Here is a 19,158-nt window from a genome sequence, read left to right on the forward strand (position 1 = left end):
ATGTTAAATGAATAATTTCTGGCTTAAATTATACATTTTTTCCCCTGCGGTCCACGACCAAAATTACACAGAGTCCCAGCTATTTTCTCCCTGTTTGAATTGTGTCCTGCATTCTTGTGTCCCAGCGGTGTATTTAAAGTCCCCGCCGAGGACCACGGCCTTTCTTTAATTAGCTTAGCCCAGTAATTAACTGGGAGATATTGTTTATTTCAATTATAAGGGTCTGAAGGCTTTTATAGAATGGATGGGAGCAGACCTGTACTTTACGGCTTTAGCCAGCGAACAGTTAACAGTGGTCAGTGTGAGAGAGGGAGAGCATTGTTGCAGTGCCACGTCTGACAGGCCACAAAGGGTCACTGCTGCAGACCGTGTCCACGACTCACTGGACATCTGAGTTCAGACCGTCTGTGAAGTGTAGCCTTGGGTCTGGCAGTTGTTCCTCATACAGCAGGCTTGTTTATTCAAGGCATACTTTACTGCTGTGTTTATTAATTGCTAATACATTTATAAATCAGTAAGTGTCCAGTATTAAAAACATCTTTCGGGCTTCAAAGTTCCGCTGGTGGTTATCCACTTATTGATGAGCAGCTTTTTTCTTTTTCAGTTGCTCTCCAGTTTGTCTTAAAGGAACACTTCACACCCCTAAATGATCATTTGTATATCAGTTAGTCACCCCGTGTGGGTATCCAGATTTGGCGGGCTCACCCTGGACAGGTCACCAGACTATCACAGGGCTGACACATAGAGACAGACAACCATTCACACTCACATTCACACCTACGGACAATTTAGAGTCACCAATTAACCTGCATGTCTTTGGACTGTGGGAGGAAGCCGGAGCACCTGGAGGAAACCCACGCTGACACAGGGAGAACATTAATGGCTCCTACACCCTGGGTTTGAGCCCCAGGAACCCTCTTGCTGTGAGGCCACAGCAGTACCACCGTGTCGCGTGAACCCGAACTGACTCTTAAAAAACACCAATGTGAGTAAATGATACACAAATGGTCATTTGGGGGATGATGTCTCCTTTAAATGCTGGTAAAAACCTGGGACTTATTAAATAGTCACCAGGGTCGATGCTGAGATCTGAGAGCATGGCCACTTTGCTAAATAAAAGTCAGATGGGTGAAAAACACAAGCAAACACAAACACAAGGATCCTACAACTCCCATGATGCAACTAACTAGTATCATTTGTTGGATTGTAATGAGTGCTTTTTAACTTTCAAACGGCTGTCACCAGATGATAATTCAGCTTTCTATTAAGAATGAGATGTATAACCCAAAATTAGTCAATGGACTGCAGATGTAACATTCATCACAGGCGTCCATCTTGGTTAAATCGGCTGACAAGTTTCCAGTAACAGAATAAAATCATGAGACTTTTACTAGAGTTTTAGCACCTTACTGGGTCTGAACTGTTTGCTGTAATGCCGTCATAAATCTCAGTCTGAGCTGTCTGAAGTCAGCCTTTTTCTTCTCTTGATGTTTCAACAAAATCAAACATGTTTAATATTATAGGAAGTTTTTAGTCTTTGCTCATGCAAATTCTGAAGATCAATGACATGAACATCAATAACCAATAGCTGTGCTGTTGTCAGCACCAAACAGGAAGCAGTAAATAGGGTAGACAGTAAACATGGAGGGGACTCAAAAAGTCTTGGTTCTCTTGGACTGTGGAAAAGGAGGAGAAACTGGTGGAGTTGTGGAGTAAACAAGAGTCTGACTTGAGCATGACTAACCAGTGGAGGCTGGTCATAAGTTGAGGAAACGAAATCTAAAAGTTTCTACTTAAATACAGTTAATCTTAATGGATTATACTGATGCCGAATTGACAAGAATACTGTCGACGTATGACTCATTTAATCTTGTGTTTTTAGAGTTATGTTTTTTGCAGACACGTAAGGAATTGTTAAAATGTCATATTTGTTAAAGGGAGTTTGGTGTAATATTTTCGACCAGGAGCAGGAAGAGAGATAATCTCAAAAATAATTTAATTGTAGTTTTGTGAATAGTGTCCCTGCAAGATTCTCAGTCTTTGCAAAACTCGTATTGTCTTAAGATGAAAGAGGGTGTCACCGTTTTCAAAGTTGTCTAGTGTATGGTAGGAACTATGTGTGCAATGAAGGATGAATACAAATGTTCAGGCTTTGTTCACTTTCTGTTTTAACTCCAAATAATTAAGTGTTTTAGATCAGTTGTTGCCTTTTATTTGCAACCTGTCTGATTATCTGTTGTTATGCCCCGTCAGACTTTGTTGCAGTGATGTCTCCGTGTTCCCACATCTCAGCAATGGGCCACAAGTTCCCTATTTTAGAGTTATAAACATTAGAGTCATTTATCAGAGATTATTCTACAAACATAATTCATCCAGTCTGGACTTGTAAATGTTACACTGATAAATGGATTTTGCTCTGAAGCTTAATTCCATTAACAAAACTGAGGATAGAAACAAACTGAATGGATTTCTCACAGCATGGCAACTCAATATTTGTTCTTATTAATGACTTATTGCTGCTCGGTCAAGCATTAAAAGTGATGCATTAACTGTTGATAAAGACAAACGTACAAACCCTTCATAAAGTGTGCTTTATTAGAAAGCTGCAGCCATATTTAAAGTATTTGGATCGAGCGAGCTGCGGCACAATAAGCCTGAAACTCTGCTGTTCCTCAGCGGCGGGCTCGACCTCGTGCACAGTATTTTACAGATGAGCCTTTCAGAAGCATTTCAGCGGAGAGGAGCACTCCCTAAAATAACAGCATGACAGATTTTCATCAACAGGAGTTCCTCAGGGTGCAGTGACGGGTGATCAGGGTGAGTCAGGCGTGTGGGGTTTCCCTCGCCGTGTGCCAGGGGTGGAAGCTGGAACCAGTTTGGATGAAGCCCTGCATGCGTGTGCAGGCTGCTGCGACCATTAAGACTTATTCTAGCATGGGACAATGGGATTACTGTGTGTACCCGTGTGTTTGTGTGCACGCAGGCATCCATGCGTGCAGGCCTGCGCGAGTGTCGATGAGAGGAGTCGGAGACATCAGTGTGTGTTTGTGTATGGATTTGCGTTTGTGCGGATGGGCACACTCAGACATGAGCCAAGCCACCAGCCGGCCACATAAAAGCATGTCTCTGGGAGGTGGAATTTTAATGTGGAAATGGGAACAATGATTTCTACTTTTAAATGTGGACAAGAAGCAGAGCCCATCGAACAGCAGACCAAAAAATGATGGATCAATTATTAATGCATTTACCGTCACACTGTGAGCATGAGTGTGTGTGTGTGTGCGTGGGTGGGTGGGTGGGTGGGTGTGTGCTTGCATGCGAGCGGGTACATGTACATGTCCACTTCTCTGTGTGCTGTCATGGGTCCTCTGTGAGTTTGTGTTTGTCTGCTTATTCACGCGTTTGCTTCCACCCAACTTGGCATTAGTGAAATTGTTATGGCTTATTTTCAGATGCTGAAGATGAAGTGTTTGTGTGTGTGTGTGTGTGTGTGTGTGTGTGTGTGAAGAAGAAAAATAAGAAAAACAAGCGAGGAGGATGTGCTCAGTGTTTTCCTCTCTCTCATAAAATGATCTGAGTATTTTCTTCCATCTCTTAAAAATGCATTTCATGACGTCTTCCAAACAAAACTCTTTCACGTGTTGAAACTCGTGTTGTCACGTGTCATGTGCAATATTTTATTTCACGTGTAATATCACAAATCTGATATTATATTTAGAATTTATACATGAAACAACTTAAAGCAGCAGTGTCCAGGATTCAATGGTATTTCACAGTGAGGACTGCAGATTGCAACCAGCTGAAACTTGTCCCAGTTAGGATTCCTTTAGACTTTTTACACAGAGGTCATGCAATAGGGCCGTCATGACGTCACCTCTTCATGCTGCCTTTGCATTTGCACACACCAAACCAAACAACAGCAACGTCATGTGGCTCCAGTGTGTGATTGTAGACAGCATGTTGGCATCCAGCAAGAAAGAGGCGTGACATGTGACACAACAGCATCGGCCTCTAGTGTGACATTTAACATGCACGTCCACAGCGCCTTATGAACATTAACAACAACATTAACATGCCAGTAACAATCATTTACCGTCCCTGTTATATGGTGGCTGATCTCATCCTCTGCTCTGAGGGTAAGGAGCTCATTGTTTTTACAATTTGCAGACATTTTCAGCTGCTGTTCTTCGTCTTTGAGTTAGCTGCTAACTGCTGCTAGCTGCTTTTTAAATCTCCTGCGGTGGGTCACACATCAACACATCATCAAAATGTCACACCTGCCCAATCAGTGGTCCTGTCCAGCTAACTACACTCTTTATACAGACGTTGATTTGGTGCTGCTACTACCTTCACTGCTGACTTAAAAGGTGACACAATTCTGTCCTCTCACTCCGTGATTGTACCATTTATAAAGAACCACGCGGCGGAATAACGCTGCAAAATTTCCGCCTTGAACACTGTGTTAAAGGGGCTAGTATTAATTGTTTAGGAAGTTTTTTACTGGGAGTCAAATTATCCGCAGAGGTCTCTTCCTCTCCAAAAGAAATTGGTAAAAACACTGAATAAAGTAGTTTAACGTTAAAAATCAGTGTTTCTTCAACACTGTTCGGCTCTGCCGAGACAGGCCACTAGCCCAGCACCTACTAGCGTGTGCTCCCTTTTTTCTTTGATAACTTAAGATCCATCTGTTCAGGAGGTTTTTACCAGGAGCTGAATTATCCAAAGAGGTCTCTTCCTCGAAAACATAAATGTCCTTGTCTAGAGTCAGTCTTTGATTGTCCGTTCTGGGCTACTGTAGAAACATGGCAAAGCAACAAGGTGATCTCTGTAGACAAGGACCTGCTCTCTCTGTAGATATAAACAGCTCAGTCTAAGGTAACGAGGACACAATGATTCTTATTTCCAGGTAATTATATGAACCAACCCCATTAAATCCTACACACCTTGACATTTATTAAGTAGAATGTCTTAAAACCACTTCAGCCTGTACCATGTGATCTTATGAACTGTGGAATGTCTCAAAACCATACGTGAATACACATTTCTCACATGTGAAATTGAGCTTCATATGTGAATAATATGAAATAAGAGCGTCCTGTGCTATTTTGTGTAACTTGTTCTTTGTAAAATAAGGACATATTTTTCTCACATTAAAACAAAGTTGTTCTGATACTGATACAGAGTCTGTGCACTGATCCGATACCACGTAACTTATTAATAAACTTTAAATTCCCGAAGTTGTTGATGTCGTATATAACATCAAAATACTTCATTTACTATTTTAAAAATAGTATATATCCAAGTTCAGGTGTCACAGTCGGTATTGGGAAGGAAAAGAAATGTTATCAGAACATCTCCACATAAACCTGATGCTTATTGTATTTAAACAGAAAACTCAGCTCTCATATTGTAAAAAGAAAATTTTCATGCAGCCCAGATGAACTAAAACTAATAAACTAATGTTATAATGTGACTATCTGGTTCAGTTTGGTTTCTTAAACGTTGTCTTGGTGGTCTTAGGTTCCTCTGGGGTTCGTCCCCGCCCCGAGGGGTCCACGTCCTTTCTGTTCGTAGCGGATGAAATGATGCTCCCCCTGTACGAGCAGATAATTAAGAACACAGCTCGGCCTGACGCGAATCAAAGATATAACTGAGATATAAACACAGTGGAGGAGAACAAAAAGAGACAGAGATCAGAGGGGTCTGCAGAGAGGAGACGTCTGAGGAGCGGAGGGAGATATGGGGGGAGGGGAGGTGGGAGGAACAAGGGGACAGAGAGGGAGAGACTTCTCAGGACCCGTCTGGATCTCATTTAGAGGATAGTAATGCGATTAGCTTTGTTTAGTTTTCACAGCTCCAGCCAGTCCCCATGAAAACCCTTCAGAGTGTGTGTGAACGCGGAGGTGAAGTGCACGTGTGTGTCATGTCCTGTGTTTGAATGATTTTTTTCGGTTCCTCTTAAAGAAATTCATCTGGATTGTTCAAATAAAGAGATATTTATATGGTAACACTGCAGAAATAGAAACTAAACTCGCACATGATTAGACATAAAAAGCTCTTAGTTCTGTCTGTAATTTGGGAGGATTTCTGTAGCTGTTCCACCAACATAGACCCCAAAATACACCAAATATTAGCTGAGATACAGTTTAACCCAGTCACTTGTGAACTCATGAATATGAGCCCTCAGCTGTGTAAAAGTCTCCTTGATAGACAGTTGACAGAAAGATTCATTTTTAATTTTTTAAAAGCTTTGAGCTGCAAATTTTGGTCCATTATTTTGGCTGGTGGCAACACTTCCACAGGTGGATACGACTCTCAAACTTTAGCACATAAAACTGAGACATGGTGAGTAGGGCTGCAGCAGTTTGAGAGTTTTTATGGTTTGATAACATCTCAGAATAAAGAAACACAGTGTCACTGTATCCAGTATTACACATCAGCGACAGTGATCCTTAAAGGGATGAAAACAGAAGAACAAATGCCTCATTGTGATTAAAATGTGAAGCAGTTTCTAAAACAAATAACAGGCAGCTGAGGAGGAAAAGAGATGCACACAGGCAGGTTGAGATTCTCGGCCAGTTTTATAAATGTCCACGATATGATAACTGTCACTTTTCATACCACGGTATACGATTTTACGGTATACTGCTGCAACTCACTGAGGCAAAATACGATTTTCTCTTGATGACAAATGAGTAGAAGTGCTACTGGCTCTTAGTCACACACAGGTGCACTGTGTTTATCTCATCTAGTGAAGGGCTCATTGTATCAGTGAAGTTACTCTCAGTCAAAATCTGTCAGTTAAAAAACTTGTGCAGACTTTTTTGCATACACCCTACAGTGTGCCTTGGATTGTTTTTGAAGGAGTTGTACATTTTTTGATTGAGAGTATACTTCACTCGTGCACTGAGCCCGTCACAAGATTTTCTCTTATTTTGAAATTTAGCGAAATTGTTAAAAATGAGTTGTTAGTTTGTGCTCGCTTTTTAGAATTAGATGCAGAGAAGCAAATAAAAAAACACCATCAGGAGGGTTTGTCTGAAATATTTCATACAAAAACGTATTATCCTTCTAATATGACACATTAACGACACCAGTTAAAGGGTTTTATGTTCTCAGCAGTGAAGGCTAATGTTTCCCTGGGTCAGTATGTTAAAAACACCCACCTGCAGCTTATAGATGTTAAACTGTTTAAACCTACAGCGTCAGATCTGCAGGCAAGACTGTTTTTGTCTTTAGATAATATCTCCACAGCGATTGAACAGATTTTTACTATTCAAACTGCATTTGAAACTTACACCACTGTTTATTTGTTAACCCTAACTAGTCTCTTATAGTGTTTCATTATAACAAGAACAGAGTTGCAACAATAAATCGATTAGATGTCAACTATTAAATTATCGGCAACTAATTTGCTCATCAGCTTGAGTCATTTGTCGAAGAAAAGAAAATAAATTCTCTGATTCTGGCCTCTTTCCTCCTCTTTGACAGCAAACTGAACATGTTTAGGTTGTGGACAAAACACGACATTTGAGGACGTCATCTCGGGCTTTGGGAAATATTGACCGACATTTTATGAACCAAAGAACTAATCGATTAATCAAGAAAATAACAGACAGATTAACCAACAAGAAAAATGATCGTTAGTTGCAGCCCTAATCAAGAACAAATCCTGAAAACCATGGATAGATTAATGAACTGACCGACTGAGCACAGGTCCGTCAGGGGGCGCCCTTGACCTCACCTGCAAAATTCATTCATCTTCTAACCGCTTCATCCTCTTGAGGGTCGCGGGGGGGCTGGAGCCTATCCCAGCTACATCGGGCGAGAGGCAGGGTACCCCATGGACAGGTCGCCAGACTATCGCAGGGCTGACACATAGAGACAAACAACCATTCACACTCACATTCACACCTACGGACAATTTAGAGTCATCAATTAACCTAGTCCCCAATCTGCATGTCTTTGGACTGTGGGAGGAAGCCGGAGTGCCCGGAGAGAACCCACGCTGACACGGGGAGAACATGCAAACTCCGCACAGAAGGGCTCCCACGCCCGGGATCGAACCGGCAACCCTCTTGCTGTGAGGCGAGAGTGCTAACCACCACACCACCGTGCCGCCCACCTGCAAAATTTAAAATGTCAAATTAACACGTAATTTGAAGAGACTCAAAATGACTTTAAAGAGATGCAAAGAAACTACAAAAACAGGCAACATGGCTTCAAAGAGACACAGAACCACCAAAAAAGATACATAACGACCACAAAGAGTCTCAAAACTACCAGAAACTGTGTGTCTTGCTCTGATGTAGGAGAGGTGGTGGGGCCCAGAGGTCTATTGTCTCATGATGTACCCATGCTGTCCATGCTAAAGAAAAAGGGGGGAAGAGGAAGAAGAGAATTTGCTTGAATACTTTTCTCCTAGTATATTACATTCTGCAGCAGTATTTTATTTAAAGATTAAAATAGCAAAGCAATCTTGAAAGTGAGATTACGGAACATTTATGGCCACAAGAGATGCAAGAAGATAGATACTAGAAGAAGATATTTATAACTGCACACCCCGTGTTTAAAATGTTGGAAATGTAAAAAGGAAGCGTGCACATTTCTACACGTCCTGTGGAATTGTCCCTTTCTCTGAGGAGATGCTGAAAGAAACTTTAAGAATGGCTAAAACAGCCTCCACCAGAATCGCCACAAATGTGTGTGTGAGGGGATAAACTCCTCACGTCATCAGGACTTACTGAAGCACAGTTTGGGTTTGCAGTAACTGGTTTTATTAGAGCAGCTGGGCTTATTTTATGTAACTGGAAGAGCCCACATAGACCGACTCATGACAGAGACTGCCAACGTTAATAATGTCCAAAGCAAAAACAGCCAAATCTGGCATCGCTTTCTGACTTTCATTTAGGGGACAACATCTCAGAGAGGGTACGAGTACACAGAATATGAAGCAGTATTAAAGGGATAGTTCAGATTTTTTGAAGCAGCGTTGTATGGGATACTTGATACATACAGTAGATGTCAGTCAGCGCAACTCCAGTTTGGAGAAGCATCCCGGAGTCCAACATAGAAGCAATCTACTGGTGTGGAGGGGGCGGCAATAAAACGTATTTTTAATTTGAAAAAAAAAAAAAAAATCAGTATCAGTTTAAGTGTGCACTTTATCAATAGTAGTTTCACTACTCTACTTTTTTCATCAGACAGTGATGTTAGACGGGAAAATGAGGCTGCTAATTTGCTCTCTTCAAAGCCAGAGTCCATTAAGAAAAACAGTAATTTAACATCACTGAACGCAGAAACTGTCTGTTGCACCGCTGCCTCCATCAGCTATCATGTTTGTGGTATTTTGTGACTTTGGCATTTAAAAGGGTTATTTCAGATTCACTGATGTCACACAATAACACAAACTAGCTGACTGATCGAAGCAGCAGTAGACCAGCAGCTCCTGTGTTCAGCAAAGTTAAATTACTGTTTTTATCAATGGAGTCTGGCTTTGATGAGAGCATAGATGGGGAACTGAAGGCGTAAAAGGCTTCCCCACTGGAACAGGCTGTCTGACGGAAAGATTAAGAGGTGGAAATACTCTCAATATAGCGCACACATAAACTGATATAGATTTCTTTGGGTGGTTGAATTATGTTTTGTTGCCGACCCCTCCACAGCAGTACGTTGCTTAGCTTCTGTGTCAGACTCCTGCCTGCTTCTCCAAACTGGGGGCATGCTGACTGACATCTACTGTAGGTAATATACTGACTATGGATAAGCACCCCATAAAACCCACTTCAGACACTCCAAACTATCCCTTTAAGTTGCCGGTTGTTCTGAAGTTGTTCTCTTCGACTGCCTTTTTTGAATGAAATGAAATGAATAAGAGTTTAACTGACAGAAACCTCTCGTGTCTCCCTCCAGGCATCATCAAGGTGGGCAGGTGGAACCCTCTGCCCATCCACTTCCTGACTGACGCACCAGAAGCTACAGTAGCAGACATGTTGATGGAGGTTTATCACATGGTCACACTACGCATCCAGCTGCAAAGGTCAGACTGACACCTTTACTGACATGTTTTAAAATCACTGGAGTTCACTGTGTGTGTGTGGGAAGGTAGAAATCTCTGTGAAAACAAGACTGGAAGGAGTGCACGTCCATATTTCATACACACATTAAGGCCATTTAAACTGTACACGTCATTGTGTGCGGTTTCACTGATTCAGACACTTGGTCCGCTGATGTCATGGCAGCTGATTGCAGTTCAAGAATTTCCCATATCTATCACGTTTAAAAGTGGTAATATTGAAACACTAAACAGCCCGGTGGGGATTTATCTATTATCTGTCTCCGTCAGGGAGAGTCCGACTGCCAGGAACTCCTAGTTCCCTCGAGTAAGTGCAGCAGGGTCTTGATGGACAGATAAAAACAGATAAACTCCAGATGAGACGCTTATTATTGTTATTGTCTTGGAACATACCAGCCAGGTTTGTTTACATGTTTATGTGTGTCTCCATAGCGATGGCAGGGCTTTGGCACGCTCTGCGCTCAGAGTCGAAATGATTCATTTGAGGTCGAAATGAAATAAAAGCAGGAAGATTGTGGGAAGATACAGGAAGTGGTGGGTCTGAGGTTAATGCAGGATGTTTGAGAGATCAGCAGAGTGAAGGTTTAATTTGGGGTTAATTTAGGATTAAAGGAGAAGTTAGATGAGAAGATTAATACAGCTCTCATGTTTGTGTGGTGAATATGAAGCTGCAGCCAGTTAGCTTAGCTTAGCATAAAGTCTAGACAGTTAGCCTGGCTCTGTTTAAAGGCAGCAGCATTCATCCACCAGCACCTTAAAGCTCACATGTTAACAAACGTCCACTTTGACTCAAGGATGAACTGATAAAATTTTGGTGATTACAGGTCAAAGGTCAAGATAACTGTAACCTTGTCTGACTCATTCTTATGAACACCATATCTCAAGAACACTGTGAGGGAATTTCTTCAAATTTTGCACAAACGTCCACTTTGACTCAAGGATGAACTGATAAAATTTTGGTGATTACAGGTCAAAGGTCAAGATAACTGTAACCTTGTCTGACTCATTCTCATGAAGGCGATATCTCAAGAACACCTTGAGGGAATTTCTTCAAATTTGGCACAAACGTCCACTTGGAATCAAGGATGAACTGATAAGGTCTTGGTGATTACAGGTCGAAGGTCAAGATAACTGTAACCTCGTCTGACTCATTCTTATGAACACCATATCTCAAGAACACTGTGAGGGAATTTCTTCAAATTTTGCACAAACGTCTGCTTTGACCCAACAATGAACTGATTAGATTTTGGCAATTACAGGTCAAAGTTCAACTGTGACTTTGTCTGACTCATTCTTATGAACACCATATCTCAAGAACACCTTGAAGGGTTTTTTAAAATTTGGCACAAATGTCCGCTTGGACTGAACAATGTATTGACTAGATTTTGGTAGTCAAAGGTCAAGGTTGGTGTGACCTCACAAATCATGTTTTTGCCATAACTCAAGAATTCATACGCAAATTATGACAAAACTTCACACTCATGTTAACAGGATAAAATGATGAAGTGATGACATTTTATATTCAAAAGGTCAAACGTCAACTTCACTGTGACATCATAATGTTCTGCAAAAACACTTCTTGCCATTCTGCAACTTGACTGGTTTGCTGTGGAAAACAACCACGAGGTAGTGAGCTTAAAAACTAATTTGTTTAATCCATACAAAAGTTGAACAAGTTGTAGTTTTACAATTTGGTTATAAATGACTTGGCTAATCATCACCTGGAACTTCCTCAAGACTTATGTGGCAACAGTTGGACAATAGCAAAATTACTTAATATATGATACACATATAAATTTATTTGACCATCATAAAATACAGATAAAACTGCCCCACCAGAGGACAGTTATCACACACATCTACAACTGTCAGAGGATTAAATGATGTAAGAAAGCCACAGGCTTATTTCCTTCGTGATCCTCTGGGTGGGGCAGGATACCAGGTCCGGCAAGAGAGAGAAGTGCAAATACGGTGTCCATTTTATTACATACAGAAATAAATATAACACATAAAAGGACAACACTGTATTAGTTTTTGAAAGGTCTCTATTGTGAGACTATTTGCTGACCAGCTTCACCATAAGTCTGAAAAAACATTTTCAGAAGATCACAGCCTTGGCAGAAAAGTGAAAGCATATCTATGCCAATATTTTACTGTTAAACATTTTTTGTTGTTAATCGTTTCATGTCTCGACTCGCTAAGCTGAAGATGTACCTGACTGTGTGTGTTGTAGTTTCTCAAAGCTGGAGGATCTGCCCTGTGAACAGTGGAACCACGCGACCGTCAGGAACGCTCTCAAAGAGCTGCTGAAGGAAATGAACCAAAGCACTCTGGCCAAAGAGTGTCCTCTGTCTCAGGTATCAACCTCTGGATACAGCAGCTGTTACATGACTCGGATTTGCATCAGATTCAAGTCTCAAATTTGATGATTTCAGACTTGACAGAATAAAAAAAGACTTCAACTCAACTTGGATTTTAACACCGATGACTCGTGACTTCGCCTGGACTTGAGCCTTTTGACTAAAACATACTTGACACTTTCCCTCAAGACCAAAAATCAGAATGTCTGTTATTTAAAAAGCCATTAACTCCATTCAGTCCCAATGAGTCAACACTTATATCATCAGATCCACTTTGTTTGAGCCAACATCCTGTCAAATTACAGGAGAGAACCATGAAGAACTAACGTTTTGTTACAAATTATATTTGAACATTTTCAGCCCTGTGTAATGTCCAATTACAACTTACTTTAAAGTAAATAAAATACGTACTTCAACTACAATTAAGACAAATACTGTCCATCTGTGATCACCATTTTGCGTAGAGGCTCCGTACATGAAGTCAAAGTGATGTCACTGTGTATTTAAAAATTTTAGGTTTTCATTGAGGAAATGTGAGAGCTCAAGAAGTGAAATTCAATCCCACCTAGATTTTTTTTACGGTTAGTTTGATGTCCAGATTTATTTGATATGTATTCATTACTTTGAGTTTGAAATAAATTTATTTGTTACTGAAATTGAGATGTTCATTTTAGCAGTTATCCAGTTTCTAATAATGTCAGTGAATAATTACGTTGATTTAATTACGTTAATTTCCGACTCCGTCAAATTTTTTGTTGGCTTTTAGGCCTTTTCTTGGTTTTCTCCTGTTCCAAACTATCATTTTTATATTCCTCTTTAAAAATGCTATTTAAGATGATTTCGTCTGTGCACAAAAACAAAGCGGTCGTCGACAGAAAATGAAATGCAGTACGCAAAACATGTGGATTAAAATTAGAGATGAAGTCACAGTCTTGCAACACAGCTGTTTTAAAAAATAAATACAACATTTAAAAAAATATTAGGATTTTTGTGAATGTAATATATTATTATTCTGTTGTTAAGATGACGTTACATCTGGCGAAGAGCACATTAGGTCTTGTTTAGGACTCAAAACTCAAAGTTTAAGAGTTGGGACTTGAGGTCAAAGACTTGAGACTAACTTGTGACTTGCAAAACAATGACAACAACAACAACAACAACAACAACAACAACAACGTTACAGCCCCTCATGTTCCTCAGCTGACTGACCTGTTTATCACTTTACTAATTCTTTACATCTACTTTTAAAAATGTTTATTGTAAGTGTCACTTCCCTGATGAGGCCTCACATGTCCTGACTAATGACTGGAGTCGGCCTCGGGAGATTTAGACACTCAGAATTAATCCTACATGCCTTTTATTGATTATTGCTACATTTTAATCAAACTCCACCCCACAAAATTAAGCACTGTCTCCTCAATCATGTTCAAGTCCCCAGCTGCATGTTTCGCCCTCTCTCCTGGTCTCATAACGACTGCTGTGTGAGATTTATGTGTGTGTGAGTGTACAGTGTTTAAACGCAGCTCTGGTGGGGGTGTTGATCGCAGCATCAATTGTAAGCATATGTGTGTGTGGCTGGAGATTCCCTCTCTGTGCTGCACTGGCTCGAGTTTCCATGGGTGGCTTCCAATCATGATTAATGTTTGTCTATTTCTATTGTGTGTGTGTGTGTGTGTGTGTGTGTGTGTTTATGTGAGCATGCCATGAGGTGGTTGCGTGAGTGTAAGCATTTCATATTATGTTGGTTATTAATTATCTTTCCCCTCTCTTTCTGTCCTCAGAGTATGATTTCCTCCATAGTGAACAGTTCGTACTACGCCAACGTCTCCACCGCCAAATGCCAGGAGTTCGGTCGCTGGTACAAGAAGTACAAAAAAATTAAAGGTGAGCTGTTCAGACAGTAGTCCAGTGTCTTTAAATGCTCTGACAGTTGGTTTCCAGCAGAAGGGGTTTGGACCCAATAACACAAGATAAGACATTTATTTCTTCCGAAGGACAAGTTAGGAAAAATGCAAACATACAATGATAAAACATTAATGAGTTGCAAATCCAAAAATACACAATGCCAATAGTATAAACAGGTTAACAGTGAGGATCATTCCTGCTGGGTTGTATACAAATATGTATGAGAAGTGGCACACATCTATGCATGTGCAGTAATATATCTTAAGCAAGGTTGTTCATGCTAAAAAAATAATATCAGTAATTATTACAATAAATGCCAAATCATTATGTTTTGCTCCTGAAGGGAACCAGAGGGTTCATTGTGGTTTACCCTTTTGGTAACACTTTACTTGAAGGTATCTACATAAGGGTGACATGACACTGTCATGAACTTGTCATAAACATTATGTACATGTCATAAACGTTTATGACTGCTGTCATTAAGTGTCATTTGTTTTTTATAATGACAAGTTGACATAGTTTGGGTTGTCTTTGTCATGACAAATTGATGTTAAATTTGTTTGGGATGTCTTTATAATGACAACTTGACATTAACATAAAGACATCTTCTGATAATGTCATCCTGGTTAATGTCAAGTTGGACATTATAAGTAAGGACATCCCTAACAAATTTAATGTCAAGTTGTCATGACAAAGACAACTTCTGGTAATGTCACTTTAATTAATGTCAAGTTGTCATAATCAAGACAACTCAAACAATGTCAACTTGTCATTACAAAGACCAAATGGTACTTAATGACAGCAGTTATAAACGTTTATGACATGTACATAATGTTTATGACAGGTTCATGACAGTGTCATGTCATAGTTATGACAGTGTCATGTCACCCTTATGTAGATACCTTTAAGTAAAGTGTTACCAAACTTTTTTTTTATTGTCAGAAGATAACCATTTGCCAAACAACAGAGCATTTTACAAATCTGGGGTAGATCAGAACAGTTATAATCACAATAATGTCAATAAAAAATATTGTAAATAGACAGAGACATTTTATTTCTGTATGATTGGCTCACTATAGCAGCAGATTATTTTGTTGGGGTTTTTTGCCCTCATAGTTCACCGACAAGGTTTGTACTTTATATATGCTCAACTATTAAAGCTGAAATATTTTTTCTCATGAAAGAGTGCATTTCTTAGCTTTGTGATTTTAAAATAACCAAAGGAAACATGCAGATGAACTGTTAATGGTTATTAATTGAATATTTCCAACAATTTAAATTAAAGCACTGAAATGAAAATGTCTCCCGATAAAGGTCACACTTTAGTTTTAATGGAAAAGGCAAGTTCCCTGAAAACACAGTGACGGCACAGTGTATCCTCCAATGTTGCTCTGGGAGCCAAATCCTTCGCGACGTAGTTGGAAATGGCATCAGTTATTTCTTTCCATCTTCTTGAATCTTTTTCATGATGTGTAGCCTTTGCAAATGCTCATGTTATTGAGAGCTGCTTTGTGGAGGCACTTTTCCCGTCATCTTTGTTTTTTGAGCTGTGCACTGTTCATATTTGGTAACATGATTGTGCTGAAACAGATTGGTGGTGTTACCTTTGGTCACTGAAACATTTTTTCCGTGTTTACATTTGATTTCTGTACGGCGACGTCTTCACAAAAACCAAAATGTGTCCAAACGATAGACAGGGCATGTCTCTCAGTGTTTGAGTTCTCCACCATGTTGCTTCCAGGTTGCAGACTTGAATGGGCGGCGTCACATGACTACACATGCAGTAGTACGTTGCTTGTGTTTTCTACAAGTGTGTGATGCCAGTGGAGATTGTTGATACACTGAGAAGTTAAAATCGTCGTCTTCACTTAACAACACGTCTATTTCCTGCTGGCCTCGATCACCACTCTCCCTCCATGAATAAATGAACGTAAACACAGTGACTGCATGGCAGCGATCTCCCGTTCAGTATAAGAGACGAAGCGGTGCATACGCAGCCTCCCGTCGCTCCATATCATAAAGTAAATAAAAGTATGTAAACACATTTAACTGGAAATCTAATTCAGACATGGTGGCTTGATCACATTCACTGCAGTGCTGCTCTCAGAGGGTGAAATCTGACACCAGACTGTAAATCAGAACCTGTGCTGTGGGTATCTGTGACCTCTGGCATCGAGTATAAATCCAGCTTCAGACATGCAACCACTCATGAAGGGTGGAATAAATACGTCTCTGTGTAACAGGGGTGGGGGTGTGTGTATCTACTGTACTGTAGCTTTACAGTGACTCTGATCAGCGCAGATATTCAGCATCATGCTCCTCTGACTTTTCTCAAACTAATCATCTGTAATGACTCTTCGTCGACCCCGTCAGCCCGTCCTCCTCCTCCTGAGAAGCTGCACTATAATCATCACATTAAACCCTGAGCCTGAACGGAAAATAGGAAGACAGAGTCAGAGGGTGGGGCGATGGTGGAGCCTGCTGCTGACAGAGGGAGGAGTGTTTAGTCCTGTTCTTCACCTGGCAGCAGTTTCATTGAGCTCACTGCTCTCTGATTGGCTGCTACACCTGTCAATCATAGCTGGAACATCAAGGGGACAACTCCTCAACTTACAACAAAAGTTTCTTTTTTGAATCTTGAGTTTTACATAAATGTGTTCATGAGCTTCAGTCGTCGTTCTTTGACACAGCAGCTGACAAATCTCAACTCAAGGTCACTCCATCAGCAGCTGGAGTTCGTCCAGTCGTCACGGAAATGTTGAAATGATCAATTTTCCATTTTTCGGAGCCCTTCAAGGACTTCTTATTAATGTTGGCTCAAAAGTCGAGCTTCAAAGTTCATTACATAGACCTTGATGTGAGACTGTTGTCAACTAGTTTGGTCGTGTGTGTATCAACATCAGGATGTTCCCTTCTTATGACAGCCTGATGCAGCCACTTGAAAAAAAGAACAAAAAACAATCTGCTGTTTTTCTAAACTAACAAGATTATTATCGTAGAATAATGACAAAGGTTTATAGAAAAAAATATCTGCTTGTTTTCTGTTTTTTAATTACTGAGAAAATACATTTTGTTAAGAAAAAGAAAAGAAGTTGGCCACCAGCGTGGTTGTGCATTCATATTTAATTGAATTTAGGTTGTGACGTTGTGTGACCAAGATTCAAATGTCAGGACGTCTAAAAGCCAACATCAACTGACGTAGAATACCGACGACAGATGTTTATGTTTTGTTGCTTGTAAATTGTGTTAAGTAACCAAAATCCAACATCTTCCAAACGTCTAACGCCAACATCATCGAATAACATTTAGTTGTGACATATGACGAATAAAACCCAACGTCTGCAAAACATCAAGTTAACGTCCACACAAAATGAAACACTAACGTTAAAAAAATATTGTCAACCCAATTTTCATTCCAACTAAAATTTCACGTCCGTCCAAGATAAGAGTCCAACATCATCCTGACATCATAATGGCGCCTGGTGTCAGCTGGGTTCATTCAGGAAAATGAGCAGATTTTTTTTTTCTTAATTCTGAGATAATCTCGTTAATTTAGAAAAACGGGGCAAATATTTGTTTTCTCTGGCGAATGCATTTTACATCCGAACAGTCTGACTGGTCTAATCTCTGTGTTTGGTTGAGCAGTAGATTATCTGGAGAAGATGTGGTCTGGACGAGACGCTGCTGACATCAAAAGTAAGGACTCATATTAATCTCAGGCCTCGTCCACACTGATATGTGGAATAGTGTGGACAGTAGTTGTAAATGTAGCAGTTACGTGTTTAAAACAAAGTGTGGATGTGGCCTTTTGTCCACATCTGTCTGCTGATGTGAAGGTGGTGGTTTGACCCCAGACTGTTTCTCCTCTCCAGTTGAGAGAGACAACATGGCCGACTTCTGTGTGCTGGGCCAGAGACCTCCGCCTCACCTGGCCGGCCTGGCGCAGCTCAGTCACCTGGGAGCCGGCAGTCCCCTCCTCAAGGCGGGATCTGGAGATCCACAAGCGCCCTCCCAGCCTCCTCAGCAGCCTCCTCCTCCCCAACAGCAGCCCTCGCCCCACGGCCCCCTCCACCACAGCCCTCCTCTGCGTACAGGCCAGGTGCCTCCTCCGCCACCACCGCCCCCGCCTGGTGCCCTGCAGCCCCTGCTGGGGCCAGGTGGGCTGCTCTCCCCTCAGCTCTCCCCACAGCTGGTGCGTCAGCAGCTCGCCATGGCCCACCTCATCAACCAGCAACTGGCTGTTAGCCGCCTGCTGGCCCACCAGCACCCGCAGGCCATCAACCAGCAGTTCCTCAACCACCCGCCCATCCCTCGGGGTTCATCAAAAGCCAGCGGCGACCATCCCGGGAGCAACCCCTCGGCCGCCGAGGTCTCCTGTGAAATCTACCAGCAGGTCAGAGACGAGCTGAAGAGAGCTAGTGTCTCCCAGGCCGTGTTCGCCCGTGTGGCTTTCAACCGCACACAGGTAGGAAAACAGGACAGACTGCGGTCAAGCAGGTTAGGAGACAGCGGGGGGAGAGTGGGGGTAGAATGATCAGAGGAAGAGGAGGAGCAAGGACGAGAGAGGGTAGCGTCAGAAGGCATAGACAGAGACAGGGATAATCTGAATATTAATATCACCCTGTGGTGGCGTGAAGTCATTTTATCAGATAATATTTCACATCTCAGGTGAGCAGAGATAATAGCTGTAATGGAACCTGACGTCACTGATAGACTGTCATTTTTCACGCAGGGTAATTCTCACCCACCTCGTGGTATTTTCAGTGGGATTAGTGGAAGCGTGGCGGGGTGGCTCTCTGGGTCATTGAGTCTCCTTCG

General features: G+C 41.3%; 1 protein-coding gene across 5 annotated transcripts in view; it reads left to right on the plus strand.

Annotated features, from left to right (window-relative positions):
- satb2 (SATB homeobox 2) overlaps window positions 1-19,158 on the plus strand; it is a 78,456-nt gene that overhangs the window by 31,003 nt on the left and 28,295 nt on the right. For 2 of the 5 annotated variants that reach the window (XM_049593957.1, XM_049593958.1), the window contains exons 4-8: window positions 9,913-10,039; window positions 12,309-12,432; window positions 14,217-14,319; window positions 17,986-18,036; window positions 18,213-18,805. In XM_049593957.1, coding sequence (XP_049449914.1) covers window positions 9,913-10,039; window positions 12,309-12,432; window positions 14,217-14,319; window positions 17,986-18,036; window positions 18,213-18,805 — 998 coding nt within the window. The remainder of the gene's footprint in view (window positions 1-9,912; window positions 10,040-12,308; window positions 12,433-14,216; window positions 14,320-17,985; window positions 18,037-18,212; window positions 18,806-19,158) is intronic. The other 3 variants (XM_049593959.1, XM_049593961.1, XM_049593960.1) reach the window with 2 other exon arrangements.

The sequence above is a fragment of the Epinephelus fuscoguttatus genome, linkage group LG13 (genome assembly GCF_011397635.1).
Source record: "Epinephelus fuscoguttatus linkage group LG13, E.fuscoguttatus.final_Chr_v1".
Lineage (NCBI taxonomy): Eukaryota > Metazoa > Chordata > Actinopteri > Perciformes > Serranidae > Epinephelus > Epinephelus fuscoguttatus.